General features: G+C 33.0%; 1 protein-coding gene across 9 annotated transcripts in view; it reads right to left on the bottom strand.

The window, feature by feature from the left end:
* Positions 1-23429, bottom strand: part of BIRC6 (baculoviral IAP repeat containing 6) — a 154532-nt gene that overhangs the window by 26979 nt on the left and 104124 nt on the right. For all 9 annotated transcript variants that reach the window (XM_081156170.1, XM_081156172.1, XM_081156177.1 and 6 more), the window contains exons 50-63: positions 23160-23360; positions 21522-21801; positions 20460-20716; positions 20101-20209; positions 18720-18941; positions 16897-17677; positions 14899-15042; positions 14325-14454; positions 10435-10566; positions 9305-9472; positions 8116-8289; positions 6643-6839; positions 4731-5031; positions 2217-2434 (exon numbers count right to left, since the gene is read on the bottom strand). In XM_081156170.1, the coding sequence (XP_081012296.1) occupies positions 2217-2434; positions 4731-5031; positions 6643-6839; positions 8116-8289; positions 9305-9472; positions 10435-10566; positions 14325-14454; positions 14899-15042; positions 16897-17677; positions 18720-18941; positions 20101-20209; positions 20460-20716; positions 21522-21801; positions 23160-23360 (3314 nt within the window). The remainder of the gene's footprint in view (positions 1-2216; positions 2435-4730; positions 5032-6642; positions 6840-8115; positions 8290-9304; positions 9473-10434; positions 10567-14324; positions 14455-14898; positions 15043-16896; positions 17678-18719; positions 18942-20100; positions 20210-20459; positions 20717-21521; positions 21802-23159; positions 23361-23429) is intronic.

Raw genomic sequence — 23429 nt, 5'->3', positions numbered from 1 at the left:
TTTATCAGTAGGAATATTAATAGTTTAGTCGCTATTTAAAAAGTTTGGGAATTCCTCAAAAAATGAAACAAAGAATTACTTTGGGACCCAGCAATTCCATTCCTAGGTATATACCCAAAGAAATAAAAACTGATACTCAAATACATGTACAAACATGTTCATAGGAAGACTATTTACAATAGCCAAAAGTGGAAACAACCCAAACACCCATCAATGGATGAACGGATAAACAAATTGTGGTATATACATAAAATAGAATATTACTCAGCCATATGAAATACTAATATATGCTGTGTGGATGAACCTCAAAAGCATTATGCTAAGTCAAAGAAGACAGGCACAAAAGGTAACATATTGTACAATTCCTCTGATGTGAAATATTCAGAGTGGGTAAATACACAAAGACACATGGGCTGGTAGTTGCCAAGAGTTAGGGGAAGGAAAAAGGGGAACAAATGCTTATATTTAAAAACAAATAAAATTTAAAATATTTATTAGGAAAAAATGAAGTAAAGCACCTTAAGGCCTAAAGAGTCAATGACTCAAAACTAAATAGAGAAAACAGTGAAAGAAATGGGGATGTGAACCAGATCTTTTAAGACGTATGGTAAAGGCATACATCAGGAGAATTCTACGATGGTGTCACGTTTTCAATCACAGTAAGCACGACTGCTTCTATTTAAAGAAGGAGTAATTCTTAATTCCTTTCTTGTTCAGAAAGTGACATGTAAAAAAATCTTGGGAACAGAGAACATATTAAAAATGTGAATGATAGATAGAAAAAAATGCCTGAGATCTACTAGTTTTTAAAAAATAATCTCAAACTCTATAAAGATCAATTCTTTATTATTATTTTTGTGGATTGTAAAATTAATTCTGTAACATCAAACCTCCTTTAAAGAATTTTCATTAAATTTAGTATATTAGTATCCTCAAAACACTACAATTAAGTTTTACTTTAAAAAATAAAGGGAAGAATATTATGTACAAACAATACTTTCAGAAACTGATCTACAATATTGTTTTATGGATCTATGACTAAGGAATTCCATCTTTCAGTTTGTAAGATAAACTCTTCAATGAATCATAAAAATTTTATTACCATATAAACATTTACCAGTAGAATAATTAAGGTTACTGATAAAAACAGCAATTTTTTAAAAATTTCTAAATGTGAAGTATAATATATATATACAAAAAGAACAAAAAACAAATAGATTAAATTTAATTAATTGCAAACACTTATTTAAACCATGCAGGTCAAGAATGTGACCTCTGCATGTAAGAATTTGCCGTCATTCCATCTCCTATTCATCACTCTCTCATGCCTCCTGATTTTTATACTCATTACTACCTTATTCTTTTTATAATTTTAACCACCTAAGCACGAAACCCTAGTCACTACAGTTCCATTTTGTCTAATTTTTGAACATTATATAAGTGGAATCATGCTGTATATATTCCTTTATGTCCGGAATTTTAGTTATGCTTGTGAAATTAATCAATACTGTTATGTGTAGTTGTCTGTACCTGTTTTCTTTCATTACCTTACAGTATAGTATTCCATTAAATAGTAGAAAATTAATTTATCCAATCTACTATTTTTACATTATTACAAATGATGGGACAATATTTGTGTTGTTTTTCAAATTTTACACATTCTGATGGGTATGTATAATTGTAACGTATTAGAGGTTTTCTGATAACCAATGAAACAGATCACTTTTTCACATTTATTGGTTATAAAGTGCCCATTCTAACCTTTCCCTATTTTCGTAGTGGGTTTCCTGCCTTTTCCTTTTGGAATTTTTTAATTTCTCTGAATATTCTGGATATAAGTTGCTTATCAAATATACATAAACATAGTGTCCCATTCTGTGGTTTCCATTTTCATCTCTTAGTAGTGCTTTTGATGAAAAAAGTTTGTAACAGTGTTTCTTTTTTAAAAAAGTCGTAATTTTGATGAACAGAGGTCTTACACACATTTTTCAGATTTATTCATATATATTTTCTACTTTTGCTGCTAGTCTAAAAAATATCATTAATGCTGGAAGTTATGTTGTAACTACTTTTTATTTATTGTACCTGTATGTGTATCCTCATAAAACTCACTTATGCCATTAACTAATTTGCCTTTCTGATTACTTCAGAAAAAAACTATATTCTGTTCTCTGTGAATCAGTTTTCGTAATCTGAAGATTTAAAGCTTAACCTACCTCTGCTTGATTGAGACTAGAGTTTGGAACTCGAGGGGCATGGTGGCTCAGAGCAGAGAGGCAGACAAGAATGAGGTGTAGTGCTCCGATTTCCAATGCCATCCGCCTCAGTAGCACACCGTCGTCAGTTGTCAAAGGTGTAGTGCTAAACAAACTACGAAGGACGTGGAAGGGAAGGGTTGGAAGCACATTGGCTGATGGAGATTGCAGAATATGACCTAGATTAAAAAGAGAACTCAAAATTAAAAATATTTAAAAACACAATAAGAAATAACATACAGGATCACAAATAATGACAATTAGAAAATTATGTCATATTTATTAAAAAACAACCCAAATAAGAGAAATATAATAGTGTCTAACTTAAAAATTAATAATAAACAATGTCTGAAAAAGTTCTGTGAGACATCATATATATAAACTACAAAAGAAAGTTGAAATATATTCATATGGTAGTTAATAATGAGACTATGTTAAATTTATTATAAACTAGAATTTAAACTAAAATCTAACAATTAAAAAAGAAACATTAAAAGTTTCTTACAACAGTATGAAAGAAATTGTTTGCCTTGGGAGCAGTTTCAACCTTGAACAGGTAATGAAAATGAAACTATTTTGTTTTGTTTGCAATATAGTTTTCTAATATGTTGTAGCTACAAAGGAGTGTTAAACGCAAAAACAAACACAAAAAAACCATAAGCCATGTGAATTTGTGGATGAGATAATCACTGCAGAAAGAGTTGTGAGAATTACGCTTTTTAATAAACACTCACTGTATATCAAATTAAAAAAAATCTGAAATGCAGAAAGGCAATTCTTTTTTCTTTTCTGTTTAGTGTTACATCTACTGTCTCGTGATATAGAATTCTAAAAGACAATGGTTCTTACCCTTCTATCAACTTATATTTAAAAAATCAGATCAAGTAACTGTAAATTCCTGATCTAAAAAGCACATACAATTTATATAAGAAACCAAACAAGGACTATTTAGTATGTAGAAGCTGTAATTATTACAAAAAACATTTAAAATATGTTCAACACTTTTGAAGCATTCCATTAATATGAAAATACAAAAGAAAAAATATGTACTTTGAATATTTGATAGCTTCACTGTTACAAGATCCCACAAATAAATTCATACAGTTTTATTAATTATACTTCGTAGTACAGAGTCCAACAGCATATTCTTTCTAAATGGCATGCGAAAGCTATTACTTCTAATCAAAACCATGTGACTTTAAAATAACAAAAATGTTATCAATTTTCAAATTTAATAGTCATTAACTGAAAATTAGAGGCAAACCAAATGACAATCTACTTGCCAGGCTACCCTTACTAGGATTTTTGTTTCCTTCTATTAAATAAAATTACCCAGCCCACTGGAAACAATCACCATAGTTTTCTATTATCATCCTTTATTATTATATTATAAAATACATTATTATATATTTTCCTCATTTTGTTCTCTTTAATTTAAATATTGCTACCAAATTCACTTTTTAAAAAATTCTCATCACATCACTACTTTAATGTTTTAATAAATCTTCATAGCTTTTCAGAATAAAATCTGAAGTTCTTTATAAGCCTTTCCATGATGTTACCAATATCAGCTTTTAAAATGAGCTCCGAGTGCCGCTTTTTATGCAAATTTTCATCAGGTACCTTATCATTTCCCATATATAGGGTGTCCCCCCAAAATATATACATACACTTTGAATTATAAAGGCAGTGTTTATGAAAATACATTTCATTTTCAAAATTAAGCTATCAGCCGTTAAAGTGTATATGCATTTTGGGGGGATATCCTGTATTGTGAGCATACAAATAGCGCTCAAACCATTCTTTCTTTTTAAAATAATACATCTCAACCTCAGTTGACTCTATCCTTCATGGTCCCACTAAAAACTGCTATGCCACTCTATTCACACCACTGGGTAGTAAGAAAATCATCTCACACCTAAGAGTCTCCACAATGCTGTACCTCTCTCAAGGCTTTTTTTTTTTTTTAAGATTTGATTTTTTTTTTTTTTTTTTTTGAGAGAGAGAGAGAGGAACATCGATTGGCTGCTTCCTACAGCTCCCTACTAGGGATTGAGCCCGCATGTGTCCTGACCAGGAATTGAACTGGCAACCTTTCGGTGCGTGGGACGATGCCTAACCAACTGAGCTGCACTGGCCAGGGCTCTCAAGGCTTTTATAACTTGTGAAGTCTGTATGTTTATGCTATTACTGGAGGATACCAGCTACTTGAAGGCAGGGTCTAAATACCTGCTTCATCTTTAAATCCCTCCAATGATGCCCAGCAGTTTTAGAAGCACTCAATAAACACATTTCGAATAAGCAAACAAAGAAAGAAAGAAAGAAAAATGAAGATTTTAAAAAAGATTTACTATATCTATTACTGGAACTAAGTTGCCACCAACAAATCATGTAGTAGCTTAATTTTAAAAGAAATAAGTGAGGAATAATAGGTAATGATCTGAATAACTTTTACACAACCCACTAAATACTTACTTCCTTCTCCATCATCTGTCACTCCCAACACCAATCGAAGAAGGCACTGGGCATGTTTTCTCTCTTTCAGTAGCACTTCAGCATAGCCCGGAAGACGAAGAAATAATCCAAAAGCAGCCAAAGAATGGGCCGGAATAGGAGACATGGTCTGTACTGCTGACTTGATAGGTGGAGGTTCAGCCGCAATGGTTTCTGGTGCTTCATAAACTAATTCCCCTGATTGTTCAATGGTCACCCATTCAAACTGATCACTATCCTTTGGCTTTTCCTGAGTGGTGGATGTTACAACTGGGGTACTCACCTAAAGAAAAAAAAATTTTTGTTTGGCTATCTGCATGTTTCAACACAAGGTTCAAATTAATCACTTGACTTCAAATTATCTCTTTAAAATATAGAAATATAAAGATCAGTAAAGGGATTTTTTTTTTTTAAATAAAAAGCTTCCAAACATAGAGTTACATGATATCATGAGTATGGTGGTGTCTGCCAAGTATCTCTAAAGTTTCTATTTTATCCTTTGTAATTAGTTAAATAGATTCTTTGAGACTATATAAACATCTTGGTTCTCACCAAACTCTGATCCATCAAAACTAGCGTTTTTATAATTCTTGCCTAAAACAATAATTACTACAGTGGTTGCCAAGAGGTGACTTTCTGATTCTTTCTTTCTACATTTATTAGTTGGTACTGAACTATAAACATTCCCTTCTTCCCCACCTATTTATTTATTCACTCATTTATTAATTTATACCAGTATAGAGTCTAATGTTATCCTATAAGTTATAATACTCTATTACTTTATTTGATGCCCAAGTAGAATCAGACTTGGTCAGTGGGACCCTGTTAAAGTAGGCTTCTGTATCTAGGCTGGTTTTGTATATTCCCTACCCCAATCTTAGAATTTTTCCAAGGAGCCCAGGACCTGAGAACACAACCTTAATCAGAAGTAGGTTCTTTTCTGATGTAATCAAGTTAAAATGAGGTCATACTGGATTAGGGTAGAGCCTAAATCCAATGACTGGTGTCCTGAGAGGAGAATAAGATACACACATGTCCATGTGAAAACGTAGGCAGAAACTAGAGTGATGCAGCTGGAAGTCAAAGAAGGCCACCAACTGCCAGCAACCACCAGAAGCTAAGAAAAGGCAAGAAAGGATCCTCCCCAAGAGCCATCGGAGAGCCAAGGCTCTGTTAACACCATATTTCAGACTTACAGCTTCTTAAACCTTAAGAGAAAAATGTCTGTGGTATAAGCCACCAGGTTGTGGTACTTTGTTACAGCAGCCCTAGGAAACTGATGCAGGCATATATAATACACTAAGTACATGACATCAGAGAGAATCATTTTCCCACCTTAGTCAACAAAGAGCTTTATATTTACAACTCTCCATGCACCACACTCTCCCCCCCATTAATAAAAGAATAACGGTAATATTAATGAACAGTTGAAGAGGTTAAAGTAATGTTTTATAAACCACCTAAAACAGAAATGGCATCTAAAAGAAAAATTAAACAAAAAGACAATGTATTTGGACAGAAGTATATACTACTATTTTACTCTCCCATTTGCAGTAAGAACCAGAAATTAATATCACACCTAAAGTAGCACAGAAACAAAAATGTTACTGTGAGACCACCATAAAAATCAAGGCACAAGCTATAGTGTAATGAGTCTGGCAAATACATTCAGTCTTCAACACTTCCTCAGTACCAACTAATTCACACAAAGATTTGTACAACACTCAAAGACTAAGTGAAAAGGTACCTCCAAAAGGTTAATATACATTAAAAAACAAAACAAAATATTTCTCAATAAAACTGAGAAAAAAACTTTTACTGTAAATGAAAAACCAACCAAAAGAACAAAAAGGGCTTTGCCATGGATAATACTCAATTAGGAATCTTATCTTACCTGTTGAATTACTTCTGGATACAGCATGGGTAGTCTTTCTGCAATAAGGGCCAGTCCACCCATTCCTGCAAAAACTTGTAATGGTGACTGAATGGGACAGGTTTCAAGTAAAGATTCATCCAATATCCCATCCATACAGTCATCACTTGGAGTGAGAGCCTCCTCTTCTGGACAGCTACCAAGTAAATCTCCATGATCTAGAATAAAATATAAAAAATAGGTAAGAAAGAATCTGTTTTCATAGTACTCTTTCAATTACAAAGCAGATAAGGGCCTATCTCTCTAATCAAAAAAAGAGCATAATATCTTAAACTATTCAGACATAGCTAGATTAAGGCTACATGCTACAAAAATGTTTAAATGACTTCTGAAGTTGCATCCTATAGTCTTGCTACTCAAAGTATGGTCCAGAGACCAGTGTCATTGGCATCGCCTAAAAGCTCTGAAATGTAGAATCTCCGGTCCACCCTAGACCTACTGAATAACAATCTGCATTTTAATGGTCTATAGGTAATTTATAATCATATTGAAGTTTGAGAAGCACTGTCCTTTAGGGCATAGTCATTAGTTGCATTCTATGTGAAAATTAGAGGCTCACAGCAAATAGTAATTTATGCACATGTTGGACTCTAAAGCATTCAATTAGGAAAAACTGAAAATGACAGACTTCTTACTGAAAACTAAAAATTATACCATATTGGTTCAGCTTTGCATCACTCACAAAGGAAAACCAAAAGGTTAGTATATTCACAATAACCAGATCATATAAACAATAAAAAAGACAAATAATCCTGGGCTAAAAAAATGTACTAAAATTTAGTAAAGAATACAAAGGGCTAATGATAATTAAATGTTGAACTTTAATCATGGGAAAAACTGAAGTTAAAATAAGATGATACTATATGAACATCATGAAAATCACTGCTCAAATAGCATTGATAATAGTAAAAAATTGGAAACAATCAGAATTTTTCAACAATTGGGGAACAAATCAATTTTGTTCTATACATATGAAAAACAGGCAATAATAAATGCACACTTAGAAATATTTAATGGAAAATAAGTAAAAATAAAATTGTAAGAAAATGTCTTATCACACTTCTGTTTGGAATAAATGTTTATGAGTATAAAGTACTACTTTATCTAAGTTATCAGTAAATTGAATCCTGAACTGAGATTCTCACTTTGATTACAAAACGATAATTCACATGGCTCATGCAGAAATGTTAGAAATTAAAGTACATGTGCTTTATTTATAAAGTAAGTGGTGCTATACGTACAAGGTATTAAGATTAATTACTAATGAAAATAATAGCAACTTTTCATATTTACAAATAACTCAGTCATAAAGAAAAATATCTTTATGGTAAGTTGATATAAGAAAAAACAATGGTAAACTAAGTCACCAGCTATAGAAATCCTCGCCTCCTCAGATTACAAACTATACTTTTTAAAGGAATATCAGACACATACCTTTCTCAGGGTGTAGTCTTTTAAAAGAATCTGTTTTTGACAAACTTGGGTCTGTGATAACTCTTGATCCCAGTTTAACAGTCAGATCTATTGAGCGGTAACCTTGAGGAAGTTTTCGGTCATATAGGAGGGTTAAAAGTTGAGCAAGCGTCATTTCAGCAGGCAATGGCTGGCCTAAAAATGACAGAACTAAGTTAAACCTAGAATCCAAGTGGGAGACATTTACTAGATTCAACTTACTCAATTACTTAATGCTTTTACTAAATTATCAGTAGTAATTTGATTGACACCAAATTCAAAAGAATTTAAAATAAGTCCTTGGAAAGTTGACAAAAATTAAAATCTGTTTCTGACACATGTAAACAATAAATAATGTCTGTAGAAAGTGTTAATTAGTCACTAACCAATCCCACCAGGATCTTCTGAGTGCTAGCAAATAAAAACAAAAAAACAGACATTCCTATAAAGCTGTGGTTGGCAAATCTTTTCCATAGAAAGCCAAATAATAAATATTTCACTCCATGGAGGCCATAGGGTCTCTGCTGCAACTACTAACTGTACCACTGTAGCATGGAAACAGCTATGGACAAATATATAAATGGGGTTAGCTGTAATCTAATAAAAAAAATTTTTATAAAAAGCAGTAGCCAGTTCACCAGCCATAATTTGCTGACTTCTGCTATAAAAAAACCATGTAAAGCTGAGAAGGAAAACCCATTCAAAGTTAGTTGGAAATTTGATTGTAACAATACAGTAAAAAAATGGAGACAAAATGGATATCACCTTGTCTAATAGAAAGCACATTGGTCAAAGAACATGTTTTAGCTGGGGAGAAAATATTGCTTAACTAGTGATATATGTAAGAGTTTTACTACTAGAACTAGTTACTTAAAATTTGCCTCACAATGCTTCCTATATAACTTGTGAACTTTCTAAAACATTAATATTACTAATTATATTATGGCACATTGACAGCAAAATTTAGAAAGCTACAACAGCATAAATGTGCAACATAATTGTGTTTAAGAGGTATGTTCTCACTTCTCTTGGAACTGCATGGACAAAGTCAGTAATTCATTTATCTCATCAATAGAACCTGATTAAACATGATTCTGGTAATTATATGTCTGAATTATATAGTTGTAAGATTTTTAAAATTTCTTAAATGTTTTATCACTGTGAACATTACCTGCCAAAAGTTTGTGGAACAGGTGAAACACTGGGACAGTAATTATTTTGCTGGCAGTGTCTGCTGCTGAGGAAGCACTTCCTATTTTATCAGGCACTGTCCTTCCTCTCCTGGATGGTGGGCGAGGTGGTGTAGCTGACACAGCACGTTTAGATTGGGATTTCAGTCCTAAAAGTAAAGATCAGTAAGATTCTGTATAGCCAACACATTAATGAAGTAAAAGTGCATTTTTATAATATTTTAATAAAGCACCACATTCCTAACCAATACCAAATGATAGAAATATTTCTTGTAATCTAACATCTGATGTCCCGATTCTATTTGTTCTTCATGAAACTCCATGAATAACTTTAGCTGCATTTGTAAATATTTTCCAAGAAAGTAAAAAATATTGTCAACTACTATATTCTATGAGATACAGATGACTATCCATTTACTATAAAATAGTTTTGTGCAAATATGTGTAGGAAATCCTGTGTTCTTAATTTTTTCTGATAGGATGAATAGATTAAACCAATACAGAGGTCTACTATTTAAGGAGTAAAGTGGGCTTTGCCTTTTGAACTAAAATCATCACACTTATGTCAAGGAATATATATCCTCCAAATTACCAGTTACCTTGGCGATTTTTTCTTCCTGCACCTAAAAGTAAAACTCATTTTTCAACCAATTTTCTTTCAATTATTTTTATTTTCTAATTTTATGTAAGGAATAAAGACTGGTGAATATTTTTTCATTTTGCTTTTGCTTTTTTAAAAAAACAGGGAGGTTATACAAAAATTCCTAACACAGTGGATTTGTAAGAGTAGAATTCTCTGTACAATGTAAAGTTGAAATGCAATATGTAAACTATTTACACATGTTCAATATCTGATGACACATTACAAGCTTTGGACATAAAATAAGTTTAATAATTCCACTGCCAAAGAGTAACAGATTTCTGGCATAATAACTTTATATTTAGTATTAAGACATCATTATAAGTCAGCTTTTTTGCATTAATACGTTTTATTACATGAAGTTCCTAGAAATATAAATTATTATATTATATAGGAACCCAAACAAATACTTAAAACAATAAAGATTAAACCTATATATATAAAAAGATTATAAAAAAACAGAAAGTATACCTGAAGCAACAACAACACTATAATTGTCCTGAAATCCGTTTTCTGCCTTAACTTTTTCTTTCTCTTCATGGTTTTTCTTTTCTTTGTCATCTTTTTGCTCGCTAATTAGTTTAGCAGTAATACTTGGTGTATCTGTAAAAAAATAATATGTAAAATACATTGCTTTTCAAAGTCATCAGGAAGGGATGTGATAAATATCTCAAGGAAAGATTATATAAGATTACATTATCACTAATTGTAGGTAAATGGATTTAGAAGAAAAATTATGAGACAAAAGTCTGATATTCAATCCTTGTGATATCAATGAAAGGGACCCACCACTGTTCTTAAATCAGCATACTTAAAATCCAATCACTAGAAAATATTACATATTACAAAATATTACATATTACTTCTAGAGCCAAGAAAACCATTACCATGAAAATCTGCTTTATTTTAGGTATAGTTCAATCTGCTTGCCACCTAAATCTAATTTGTTCCTCATAACATGCATATCAAGAAAGAATATTGTTTTTAAACTAAGGGAACAGCCTTGGCAAGGTTAGTGAAAACCTGTAAAGGGCAAATACAAAATTCAAGCTCCAGATTCTAAAGCATTATATTAGACTTCTAGTTATCCTACATATTTTATTAACAGAGATTTCTTGTTTTGCTATTTTTATTTAGTTAGAAATCTTACATAACAAAGTAATATGTTTTACTAGTACTTTAAGATGAAATCTAAGTACTTTCATAGATAGTTATTACTCTCTGAATGTTTTCTTTCATTACTTTTGAATACGGCATGCTACTGAAAATCATGAAAAAAATAGAGACCATACAATGATCTGATTTAGCCTTTAAGAAATCCAAAGAGCTTGATGAACTTTTCTGATATTAGAAATGTTTTTCATTAAGTGGGTATGATTAATATTTTTTTACTTTTCTAATTTAACACAATTATGATCCCATGAGTTACTATAATGTTTTAGGAAGGCGAAAGATCATATGATACAACAGCATCTTTTGTATTATTCCACTATTTTACAGCTTTCTTTTAAGTATCTGAAAATGTCCCAGTGATATCAATTTTTAGAGATTCTTCCTAACTGCAGATTGTTTTTAGACAGTTTCTGCTTGGGCAAAATTAACCAATTTTGTAAACACTATAAATAATATATACATAAAACAATACATTTTACTTACATACAAAAACAACTAAGCAACCCCAAATGGCAAAAATAGTTACACAAGTCACTGAATAAAAAACTCACAAAATTAACTCATTGTGCATGATCAGGTAGGAAACATGTAAAGATCATTAAGTAATAAGAATTAATATAGTGTTATCCCATTCAAACAATAAAAAGATACCACTAAGAAAAGATTTTCTCAACTTTCTACTTAAAATTGCTCTGGTTTGCATTTCCACTCTGGCCAAGATGAAATAACAAAGATGAGGTTTACTCTACCACCTGAAATGACTAGAAATTAAGAAAATATATGAATAATAGTCTTCAGACCCTGGGAATCAGGAAGGCAGGACAGTGATATGGCGTGAGTGAAATCATATGAGGTGAGTGCCAGGATTGCTCCAGCTTATTGCCTGGAGAGTTTCCCAGGCCATGGCTCAGCACAACCCAGGTTGTTACCTAAGGTGAGGATACAGAGTGGGGATACCAGGAACACAAAGATAGCTGGCTACTGTTTGCACGGCACAATGTCAGGGGGAAAAGATGATAGCAAACAATATAAATTAGTCAAAATTTTAAAAAAGGGTGTGTGTGTGTGAAACAAAGCTTCATTGAGCTGTGAACTACTTCAAGAGACCAATAAATTAGAATTCGAATAACTAAAATATAGGAGAGAGAAAATACCTGAGAAAACAAAGGTCAAAAATTTTACAAATTTGATGTAATCTATAAACTGATAGATTTAAGAAAGTCAACAAAACCAAATCATAAAAAACATGAAGAAAACCTTACAGCATATAGCACTCAAATTGCTTAAAACCAATGATAAATATTTGTAAAACCAAAAATATTGACACACAACCTTTATTATTTGAAAACAGTATTCTCAAAAGCACTAGAAGGTGGGTAAAATTACTGATTAAATTTTGGATTACTTGTTTTTATACATGTTGATACACACATGTAAATATATCATAAGATATATTAGCTAAAGATCAATAATCATAAACACACTTTCACAGAACCAAACACCGGTACAAGTTAAATTATGCTTTTTTTTTTTATGTTGCCTCAAGACAGACTCTTTGTTGGGACTTTTAACTAGGATGTAGTGTTTCCAAAACACTTTATTTTTTTTAAAAATTTTAGGTGATAAAGGGAACTTATCTGCAATAATAATAGAATATGGCATTTTATTTTAATTTTTACTGATGAAAGGAGAGAGGAGATAAACACTGATGGGTTGCCTCCAGCCTGGGCCTGGGCCTGGGCCCTGACTGGGAATTGAACCCGCCACCTTTGGGTTCCAACCAATTGAACCAGGGCTAGTATATGACATTTTAGAAATTAGCATTCTTTTATAACATAGATAAGCCAAAAATGTTAAATTTCCAATTACTTCACAATATAATATCTATCCTTTTCCATTATCAAATTAAACATATGAAATCTCAGTGGGGAGTACTCTTCCCCACTTCCTTCCTTCCTTCATTTAATTAATTTTTCTTTTTTTTTTTCCCTTCATCATAGAAGGGCTCTGTCAGAAAAAGGCCTGTAAAATCCAATTTTCAGAAAAGTAGCTACAACAAATAAGGCAGACATTTTCAAATAAGAAAAATGTTATTTATACATTTATATAGGTGTTCTATCATTTTATTGTATAACTTATAAAAAGATAAGAATTACAATTTTATGCACACACTTGTATTAGAGGCAGTAACTAAAACTAGAAAAGAATCTTTTCTACCTTATTTTCTCATAGTGATCACATCAATTCACATGGTTTAATTTACCATTTACATACAGTAACAATTCCCAATCTCTTCAACCCAGCCTTTTATTTTAAGCTTAGATTTGTATTTACAACTGATAAATAGACATCATCAACTTTTTTCTGACATACTAATTTCATTCAGTTATCAGTGTTGTTTAAAATTGAGGCACTCCCTTTAATGTATGGAAACATACTTATATTTACATAAAAATGTAAACAGTTAAATTTCCACCTTCTTTTTAAATTTGACAATATACATAAGATCATAAATGCCTTGAAGGGCAGAATATGTGTCTTGCTTACTATTACATCCCTAGTACAAACTATTGTGCTTACAAATAGCAGGTCCTCAATGAATTCATTCCACTGATTAGGACTGCTGAGGGGCAATAAACTCAAACCATCCACAGTAGACTTGCATTCTGCCATCAAAAACTATGTTTTCAGTAAGTTAGTAAATGTTGTTGAAAGGCACCATGTGAGAGCTTTTGAAATACAAGTAAGAAACAATAAGGTCACCAATCAATTCTACCTACTTATTTTCATCTTCTGAACACTCATTTATTCCCTAGATTTAGTAAATGTTTACTACTGTCATCCAAGCTAATACTCTGGAATTCACCTACTATAAAATAGCCAGATGGCTTATTGTGAGAAAATTCTATCAATGGTTTCCCACAGCTTGTCTACATATCCAATAATCCATTCTGTCATTACTACACATAACACACATCACACCAAAAGAAAGGTGCTAAAATGTATTATACATTTGTCTTCTTTCAGCTATTCACTCACGCCTCTCAATGTGAAGATATCTTGATCTTTTCTAGCCATCATTAAATAGTTGCTGAGTGAATGAATGCATTAAAATAAAGTGATAAAAGTAATGAAATTCCAAATACATCTACAATAAGGTTAAAGAGAAATACTTAAATATGACTTGCCTGACACTCTGTCAAGAACTTCTGATAATGTTGTTGACACTGGCAAGTGAAGTGTCCGGAACTTGTGGCCCGCTCCATACATTGGATGCTGGATGACATGGCTGGTAGCATTTATTCTACCTTTGTACAGCTGAAAATTAATTAAAAAGAAATCAATATGTGATTTTTTTGAAATGCATATCATCAAAAAATTTCAAAAGCAAAATAAAAAATTCAACAATGCATACAAAATATAAAGGGCTTGTTTTATGTGCTTCTTTCAATGGGGCACATTTACTTGCCTATGATTTGTTGGTCAAGTTCTGCATTAGCAATATTGTACCTAATATTATGTTACTTTTCCCCAGATCAAGTTATACTATTCTAGGTAATGTATAATCAGGTTATTCCAGGCAGAGAGGGTTATCTGAAAGAGATTTTTAAGTCCTATCATGAAGTATAAAAGTTGTTCTAATTTCACTTTGCTTTATTAGAAATTAGAATGTAGATATCACTGCAAACTTTGGTGTGCAATTATAAAATATCTTTACAAACAGCTAATCACTAAAATTTAATTTAACTGTTAAATACTCACTGGACAGGGAGACTGAAGAAACATTGTCACTTTCTCATCCTCTAGCATCAACTGCAAAAACAATCTACGTATAAACCCTGAAATGTTCCCCGATGTAGGAAGGTTCCCTCTTTGAGGAGATGCCTGAAACAGTTCACAGAGAACCTGGCAAGGCAAGAGATTTAAAGTTAAATGAGGTATTTATTTGCAGCTTTGTATTTTAAATGAAAAATGAAAATTAAGAATGTGAATTAACAAGTATATTTGAATGCATCAAATCACAGCAATTAAATACATTATTGCATCTAAAATTACATGAATACAGAAGTAGATAAGAAGTTAAAAGTACAACAAAAATTTCTGTGGATAAATTACTACTGTAGGGTAGTAATAATAATATATAATAAATACCCAGCATAACCAACTTACTTTTAACTTTGGTCAGTATCAATGTGGTTACAATACAATATATGAAAAACATATTTAACGTATAGAACCAAGCCATATTAAGAAGCTGAGATAATAATTAGGCCAGAAAGCAATGGGATACAAAGTTTCATGCTATCCAAAGGCACAAACCAAATTTTCAAATACCATATTCATGGCCTTGATTTTAACAATGGTAATTTAAGCATTTCCTTTTAATTAGGCACATTAAGCAGAAATAATTTCCCAATAATGACTTTAGACAGTAAAGTATCTTGCTCTTCATAAAGTTAAATCAATCAGTATTCTTGAAAAGTATGATAGCTATCCTTTTAAATATTAATAAAGTTTGACCTGAATAAGCACTATCAAGTAAAAAGGTAAATAAAGGAGCTGATGGCTACCATGTCTCAGACAGACTCTATGCTAGGTACCTTATATACAATAATTAATTCTCTTAAAAAAACTTTTCAGGGAGGCATTATTAACCCCATTTTAGGTCAAACAACTTATTAAAGCTAGAAACAATCAGACAGAAGCAGAAACTGGCAAAAAGCAACTAGAATTACTTTTTTATTTTAATTTTTTATTTATTTGAGAGAGAGAGAGAAGAAAGCAGAGTCAGACAGAGAGAGAGAAAGAGAAACATCAATTTGTTGTTCCACTTATATTTATGCATTCATTGGTTGCTTCTTGTATGTGCCCCAACCCGGGATCAAACACGTAACTATGGTATACTGGGAAGACACTCTAATCAACTGAGCTACCCGGCCAGGGCCTAGAATTACTCTTGAAATGATTCTAGCTTTGGGGCCAAGATTTTTGGCCCCACAGACTTAATAGAATAGAATCATCTTTCACTTTTTTTAAAAAATATATCTTTATTGATTTCAGAGAGAGGAAGAGAGAGGGAGAGAGAGAGAAACATCAATGATGAGAGAGTCGTCATTGACCGGCTGCCTCCTGCACGCCCCTGACTGGGGATCGAGCCTGCAACCCAGGCATGTGCCCTGACCAGGAATCGAACCGTGATCTCCTGGATCCTAGGTCCATGCACAACCACTGAGCCATGCCCGGCTGTGCATCTTTCACATTTTTAATGTGATTTGTCAGAAGTCCCCTATGTTAAACCTACTATAATATCTCCTTCATTATAAGTGAACCAACACTTGTAGCAATCTGGTTACAACAAAACACAATGCCTCAATGCAGATGAGGCAGTCAATGACCACCTTCAAGTGTTCAATCCTGTTTCAGCAGCTAAAGTGTTTTTGGGTCTGTTCTTTATATTTGGGGTGTTTTTAAAAAGAAGGACTGTATGGTCTGTAGCTAGAATTACCGTGAATTTGCCCATTATCCCATCAAAAAGAATAACTGATAAATGCAACAGTTGAGGGGAGGAGGGAGAAGACATTAGTACTGTATTTTAATTACGGTTTAAATTCAAACCATTAAACATATCCAATCCCAAACTTTACCACCACCTGACCTTATATAATACATCCCCTTTCTTAATTAATTTCACTAGTACTATTTGACAATATATTAAAATAATGAGACATCTAAAACATAAGCCAGGTTTTCCACTATTACCTGTGCCATCAGCTTTTGATTATTCGGGTGGCATGAAATGCACTGCAGGAAGAATGCCACAGTTGCGTTCTCAATTGCCGTCCTCTGCTGAGCAGTCAATCCTGCTGCAGTAGCTGAAGAAAGAGAAGCTGATCTTGCACTGGTCTGCTGTGTACCTAAATTATGTCCTCCAGACGTGGACCCAGAGTGACACAATAAAAACAGAAGTGCTGTCCATAGTGGATTGACTTCCGACCCACCGAGCCAGTCTTTCATAATATGGCTATTGCCAACTTCTGTCAAAAACCTAAGAACAGGAGCAACCAGGTCTGCTGTGATAGGCATCTTATTACATTGCTGTGGAACGTGATGCCGCCTGAGTTTGTCCTGGGAAGCATCTATTGACTGAGCAATGCTTTCTGAGTAAGAAATGTGGCTAAAGCAGAAACTAGCCAGACTCCTCACAAGGAGAGAAGGCAAACCGGAGTCCAATAATTGTTTGATAGCTTCTGGAGATTGAGAAGAGGAAGCAAGAGTTGCCAAATGTGACTCAGTTAGTGCAAGAGGTGCTTGTGCGTTTTTAGAGTCATCTGTTAAAGATGAACTAAGATCTTGCTTTTTGCTATCATCTGTCATTGATAGTCTGTGGTGACACTGCATTGGGGGAGGCGTAATTCCCATCCAGCCCATCAGCAAAGAAAAATAACTTGGGTGTACGTGGCACATTGAGCAAAGTAGACTGTCAACAGCTTTCTTCAAAACCATATTGCAGGGAAGGGACATGGACCAATTAAAGAGTAACCTAGGGAATAAAAGATACCACGTTAACAATGTGTATGCATATATACATACATATATACATATAAATATATATATTTTAGAAAGACCACACTGTTCCAAATATTTCTTTTAGAGATCAATTTACACTCTGACGAAAACTATATTGTTTATTTGACATAAATATTATTACATTACAGGATTTCAGGAAGATTGTGGTATAGGTTATTTAAGTATTTAGGTAAATTAGAAGTTGGATTAGAAATGTAAAATGAGTAGAGAAAATTAAGAGATCTATATTAACATGTTTCTACCATTCTCTGTGTGACCTCAAAAAAGTGACAAAGAAACAATGAAAAATTATACCAAGGAACTGTTTAGATGGAATTTGATATGATTGATGGCTTAAATTCATGTTTGCAAATCAAAAACTATTAGTTTCACTAGTAAGTCACATATTATACCAACTGGTAAGGACAAATATGACAGTGACAGACTACAAGACATAAGGCCAACTTTTATGAGTCATAGGACTGTTCAAAAATAAATATAATATTCTGCTACAAACTTAGTAGTTGTCAGGCAGTAAGTTCAACAACACCTTAGCTGAGTATGATGAAGAAATGTGGGTAGTGGAAACCACTTATCAAAAGAACAATCGTAACAGCTGTCTAAAATGTAGTAGTAAGAACAACTAATCATAAAAACTATCTTAAGTAGCAAGTCTTTCAAAATTTCTAGCTATACTTTTCGTTCACAGTTACTTAAACATAGAACAATCTAATGGGTAAACATGCAAATAGGAAAAACACTATGAACTGTAGGAGCATATACATTAAACATTCCAATTTTAGGTTGAAAAAACAGACAATGGCACTACCATATCTTCTTAAAATATGAAGATACATTACATTTTTTTGGTAAAATCTCACTTCAAAATGGTACCTGAATATATTTAACTACTACTTTCAAAATATTATTTTTATCCCAATAAGCATATAAAATACTGTTTCAAGTGAAAGTGATTTAGTATTGGGGGGGGAAGCGATTTTAGGAATCATACTCACTCAAAGAGCTCTCGGTCCAGCAGTGCTGGTAAATCATACTCTACAAGCAGCTCATAACTGTGCCACAGAATTGCTGCTACGCAGTGCAAATGAGAAGGAGATGGCATTAGAAGACCATACTCTATTGCCGAAGAGTTAGGGGACATGTAGCTCATCCTGCCACTTCTCTTCATAGCAGCCACTCTTGCAGAATCACTGACCCATTTTAACAAAGCCTGAATTCTTAAAAGAAGAAAATGAATTCAAATAACCAATTATATCATAACTGACATTTAATATATGGATAAGCATCACTGCTGCATGTAAGAAATGTATTTATGCCCTGGCCATTTTGGCTCAGTGGTTAGAGCGTCAGTTCGTGGACTGAAGGGTCCCAGGTTCGATTCTGGTCAAGGGCATGTACCTCGGTTGCACGCTCAGCCCCAGTTGGGGCATGTGTGGGAGGCAACCAATCAATGTGTCTCTCTCAATCAATGTTTCTCTTTCTCTCTCTCTCCCTTCCACTCTCTGAAAAAGCAACGGAAAAAATATCCTTGGGTAAGAATTAAAAAAAAAAAAAAAAGTATTTATGAGAATAACATACTAATTGTTCTCATTAATTTTAATCTAAAATAGATGAGAAAAGGAATTATATAAGCAACAAGAATACAGTAGTTCTAGTTTCCCAATAACCTTACCAATCTTAACTGATGAAAATGTTTGAGATAACTATAATTCAACAAATAAGTGTTGACTAATTCTTACCTAATTTATAACAAAATATATAACTAGAATTATAGGATATACAGCTTAACAAACTCACCCTCTCTTCTAAATTTTCTCTCAAAACAAATCCATACACCCTAGAGCAGTAATCTGGGGTGCATTCTTCATTGTGCAGAATCACATGCAATATAGTGTGTTTCATACTCTGGCTCCCATCCATTAATACTAGTAGTAGCCACCCACCCAACACATGTACTTTTTCAAGTGCAACCTTACACTCAATCCCCTGGAGCTGGGGACCACTAACTGAGAGCAAATGAATGATTAAAGTAATAGTGATTTAAAATTTGTTTAAGAAACAGGTAAGATTCATTGCCAAGTTCTTAAAACACTATGTTTGTTTTTGTTTGCTTTCAAATTTCTATTTTAAATCATCAGATTCTTTTCTTCTGGGTAAAAGAAATAGGGGTAGGAAGGTACATATGAAAATTTATGCTTATGCTCACAAAAATCTCTGAAAATTGCATCATATAAAGTATACAGGTGAGTATACACTATAATAAACAACAGCCTTAACTTTTATAAAATGATCTAAAGAGAAAGAATTACAAATACATTCACTACAAGTGACTGTATGTTTGTGTGACCTTAATTTTAAAATGATATCATTATGTACCTCTCTTTTGTTCCAGGGTCCTGAGTTGTTCCAAGCTGATAAAGAATATCTATAGTCGAGTCAGAAGAGAGGCCATTCAGTCTTCCAAAAAGTAAAGGACTATTTAAATCTTGCAATAAAGAACCAAAAGAAAAAGTTGTTAAATAAGCAAATGAAATGAGAAGATTATGCTCAATTTAATTATAAAGTTATTCATTAAAAATAGCTCTTCTATAAACTCTAACAAAAAACAAACTCAAAAAATAATAAAGGCATAAATGGAAGTTAATTTCAGAAACAGAATTGACCACAAATCGCACAGTTCAACAGTCAATGCTTTGCAAACATGTAAAAATTAAAACATCAAAGTTAATGGTCACCTGTAGGATCACTGCCTGATGCTGCACAATTTCTCAGTAGAATGTCTATAAGCTTCAGGCCAATTCTAGTGGACTGCAGGCCTATCTTTACAAGCACGACCTCAATGTTGGGTGAATGCATTCCACAGTACGGGGACATCAATAAGGCAGCACAAGTCTGTAGAAGATTAGCAGTAGGTGCAGCTGCACTTGCCATCATTCCTTCCAGATCACTTATGTGAGTAAGGCAATGATGTAATAACCGTAACCAACCAATACTGAAATACACAACACAGTGACTTATAAGATAAATTTATATAGCTCAAATTATTTCAGGGGTAAAACAAAACTTCTTAAAATGTTTTTATACATACACATATTTATATGCATAAATACAAACTGTATAAGGATCACAGACTTGCAAAAATGTAAAGCCTTGGAAGCTTGAGAATAAAAAAAATCCTAAATTTTTTTATCAGTCAAAGCTTTCAGTAAAACCAGTCCATAAAATTTTCAGACAACAAAATATACCAGAAAAATGTAAATTAAAGAATATATTCAGTTCCTTGTTTGTTTGGTTAGTTTGTCTGGTTCAGATATAACCCTTCAGCTGATTGGCATTTAGAAATTACCAAATAAGACTACATCCACATATACCACACTGCAGATCATCTCAAGGATTAAATACACATAAATCTCAATTTTAACCAGCCTCAGGGTTCTGCTTTTACAGAATTGTCTCTATTACACTAAAAAATCATGTTATTATATAGATACCTATGAAACAAAGAAATTCCTAAACCCTAAAAAATAAACCACAGCCCTAGCTGGTGTGGCTCAGATGGTTGAGCGCTTTCCCATGCACCAAAGGGTCACTGGATCGATTCTCGGTCAGAGTGCATGCTCGGGTTGTGGGCTCAGTCCCTGTAAGCGTACAGGAGGCAGCCGATGGCTGTTTCTCTCTTTCTTTCTCTCTCTCTCTCCTCTTTCTCTAAAATTAATAAAAACATATTTAAAATAAACAAAGAAATAAACCACAGAACAATTTCACAGAAAGCTTTTTTTAAGGAGAAATAAACGTACCTTGTTTTAGATACCTGATCTTCAGAGGGAAGAAAGGGATTGTTAACTGTTGCAGAAGAAGTGGTACCAAAAGCAGTGAGGCCCAGTAATTTAATTTGTGAAAGGCCTAATGTGCTGGCATCTCGTGGACGATGGAGTCTAAGGCAGACAGCAGAGGCTACTTCAGCTTTTACAAGCTGAATTTTTATGTAGGTAAGACCACTTGTGACAACAGGAGTGGACAAAGGTAGCATATTTATCCCATCGGCACTCACTTCAACAGACACTGAGGATGGGCAGGCTGTAGAAGAGAAAATCAAACAATTACTAAAGAAAAAGTAAACTAGCCTTCACACGTTAGTGGAAGTCCCAGTGAAACAGCAGCTTTCGGTTATATTCATTATGAACTTGTCAAAAGAACATTAATACACCAAATCATTCACTGACTCTCATCATAATTGATTTTGGAGCTATTTTCCAACATACAATATGAAATCCACAATATAATAAAAGTTGTATTTAAAAAATTCTAACATTCACTTCAAAAAAGAGTAAAGATATACAATCCACATGTACTCGACTTTCTATTACTTCTATTTTACTTAGAATTATCAGCAACACTATGGGTCATTTGATTAATGAAATAATTTGGGAAGAATGTAATTCTTAAAAACTGCTTTTCCACCGATTATCTTGCTACTACCATGTTGCAATGATTTTAAACATAGCTAAGTTTAGAAATGTCTTTGACCTCTTATCTTTTGTTTCCCTTTCAAAACTTAGCCAAAAATCCAGAAGAGTTTTTTAAAACATTTCCTTCTAAAATTTAAGGAGGCCCAATTACGTAACAACTGGCAGCTGCTATTGGAAAAGTATTTTTTCCTAACATAACATGAAAGCCCATATAATAAATTTATCTATCAACTACAACAAACTTTGAAACCTGGTTTTAATTACGATTGTTAAATTAGGAAGTAACTTTTATTGTATGCCAATTACACATCAGGTTTACACTGAGAACTAGACAAGTCATATTAATTATTAAATTTAATCTCCATAACCTTTTGAGATAAGTATTATCTACATTTTACACAAGTTGACAGAGTCAAGGAGATTAAGTAACCCAAACTCCCACATTAACAAATGGCACATTTTACACTGTAGCCCATGTTTGATTCTAAGGGCTATGTTAATTCTACTGGAACACAATATATCTTCAATTTCTGCTTCAATCCAATAATAAAATAAAAATGTTTTTATTAAACTCTCCTTCATAATGTTCTTCCTACATCAATCCCCATGTGCAACTACAAAGCCACCATTTACATGAACCACTCTTTCTCCTTCCAAATAAAAGCAATTTCTTCCTCAGATTAAGTCTTATATTCACATATATTTTACCATATAACATAGTTATTTTTTGACCTGCTAAAACCCTGTGGATTAGTGTATTTTCCTTCTGCCATTTTATTCATATATCTGTTTCTATCAAAAAGTGTGGATTCCACAACTATATTAGGGTATAATAGTAGTCTGATCTTGCAAATAAGTGAAAAATTTATTCTTCCAAATTTGCCAGGGATCTACACAATCTCCCATAGTTCTTTATGCAATTATAGTTTACTTTCATTATGCTTCTTTACAAAAAATATTACTGACTTGCAAGAGATGCAAGGTGAGGCTGGATATGTATCTCTTTAAGAAGCACTGCAGCAGGAAGGTGAATGGTAAGGTCACACCAAGCCTCCTCTGGCAGAAAGATGTAGGACCAAGCAGCAGAGCGAGCTCTTCTATGGGGTGGTGTGGCCTGCAAAAGCACCTCGGCTGGTTGGGCAGTAGGACTGCTAGATGTGATTGTACCTACAGAAGACATTTAAAATAAAAACTTACAAAAGAAATCCAATAACGCATCAGGAAGTATTCAAATTA

The sequence above is a fragment of the Miniopterus schreibersii genome (genome assembly GCF_964146895.1).
Source record: "Miniopterus schreibersii genome assembly, chromosome: 13".
In the NCBI taxonomy this organism is placed as follows: Eukaryota; Metazoa; Chordata; class Mammalia; order Chiroptera; family Miniopteridae; genus Miniopterus; species Miniopterus schreibersii.
Note: the sequence above shows the minus strand (reverse complement) of the source record. Positions and strands in the feature narration are given on the sequence as shown.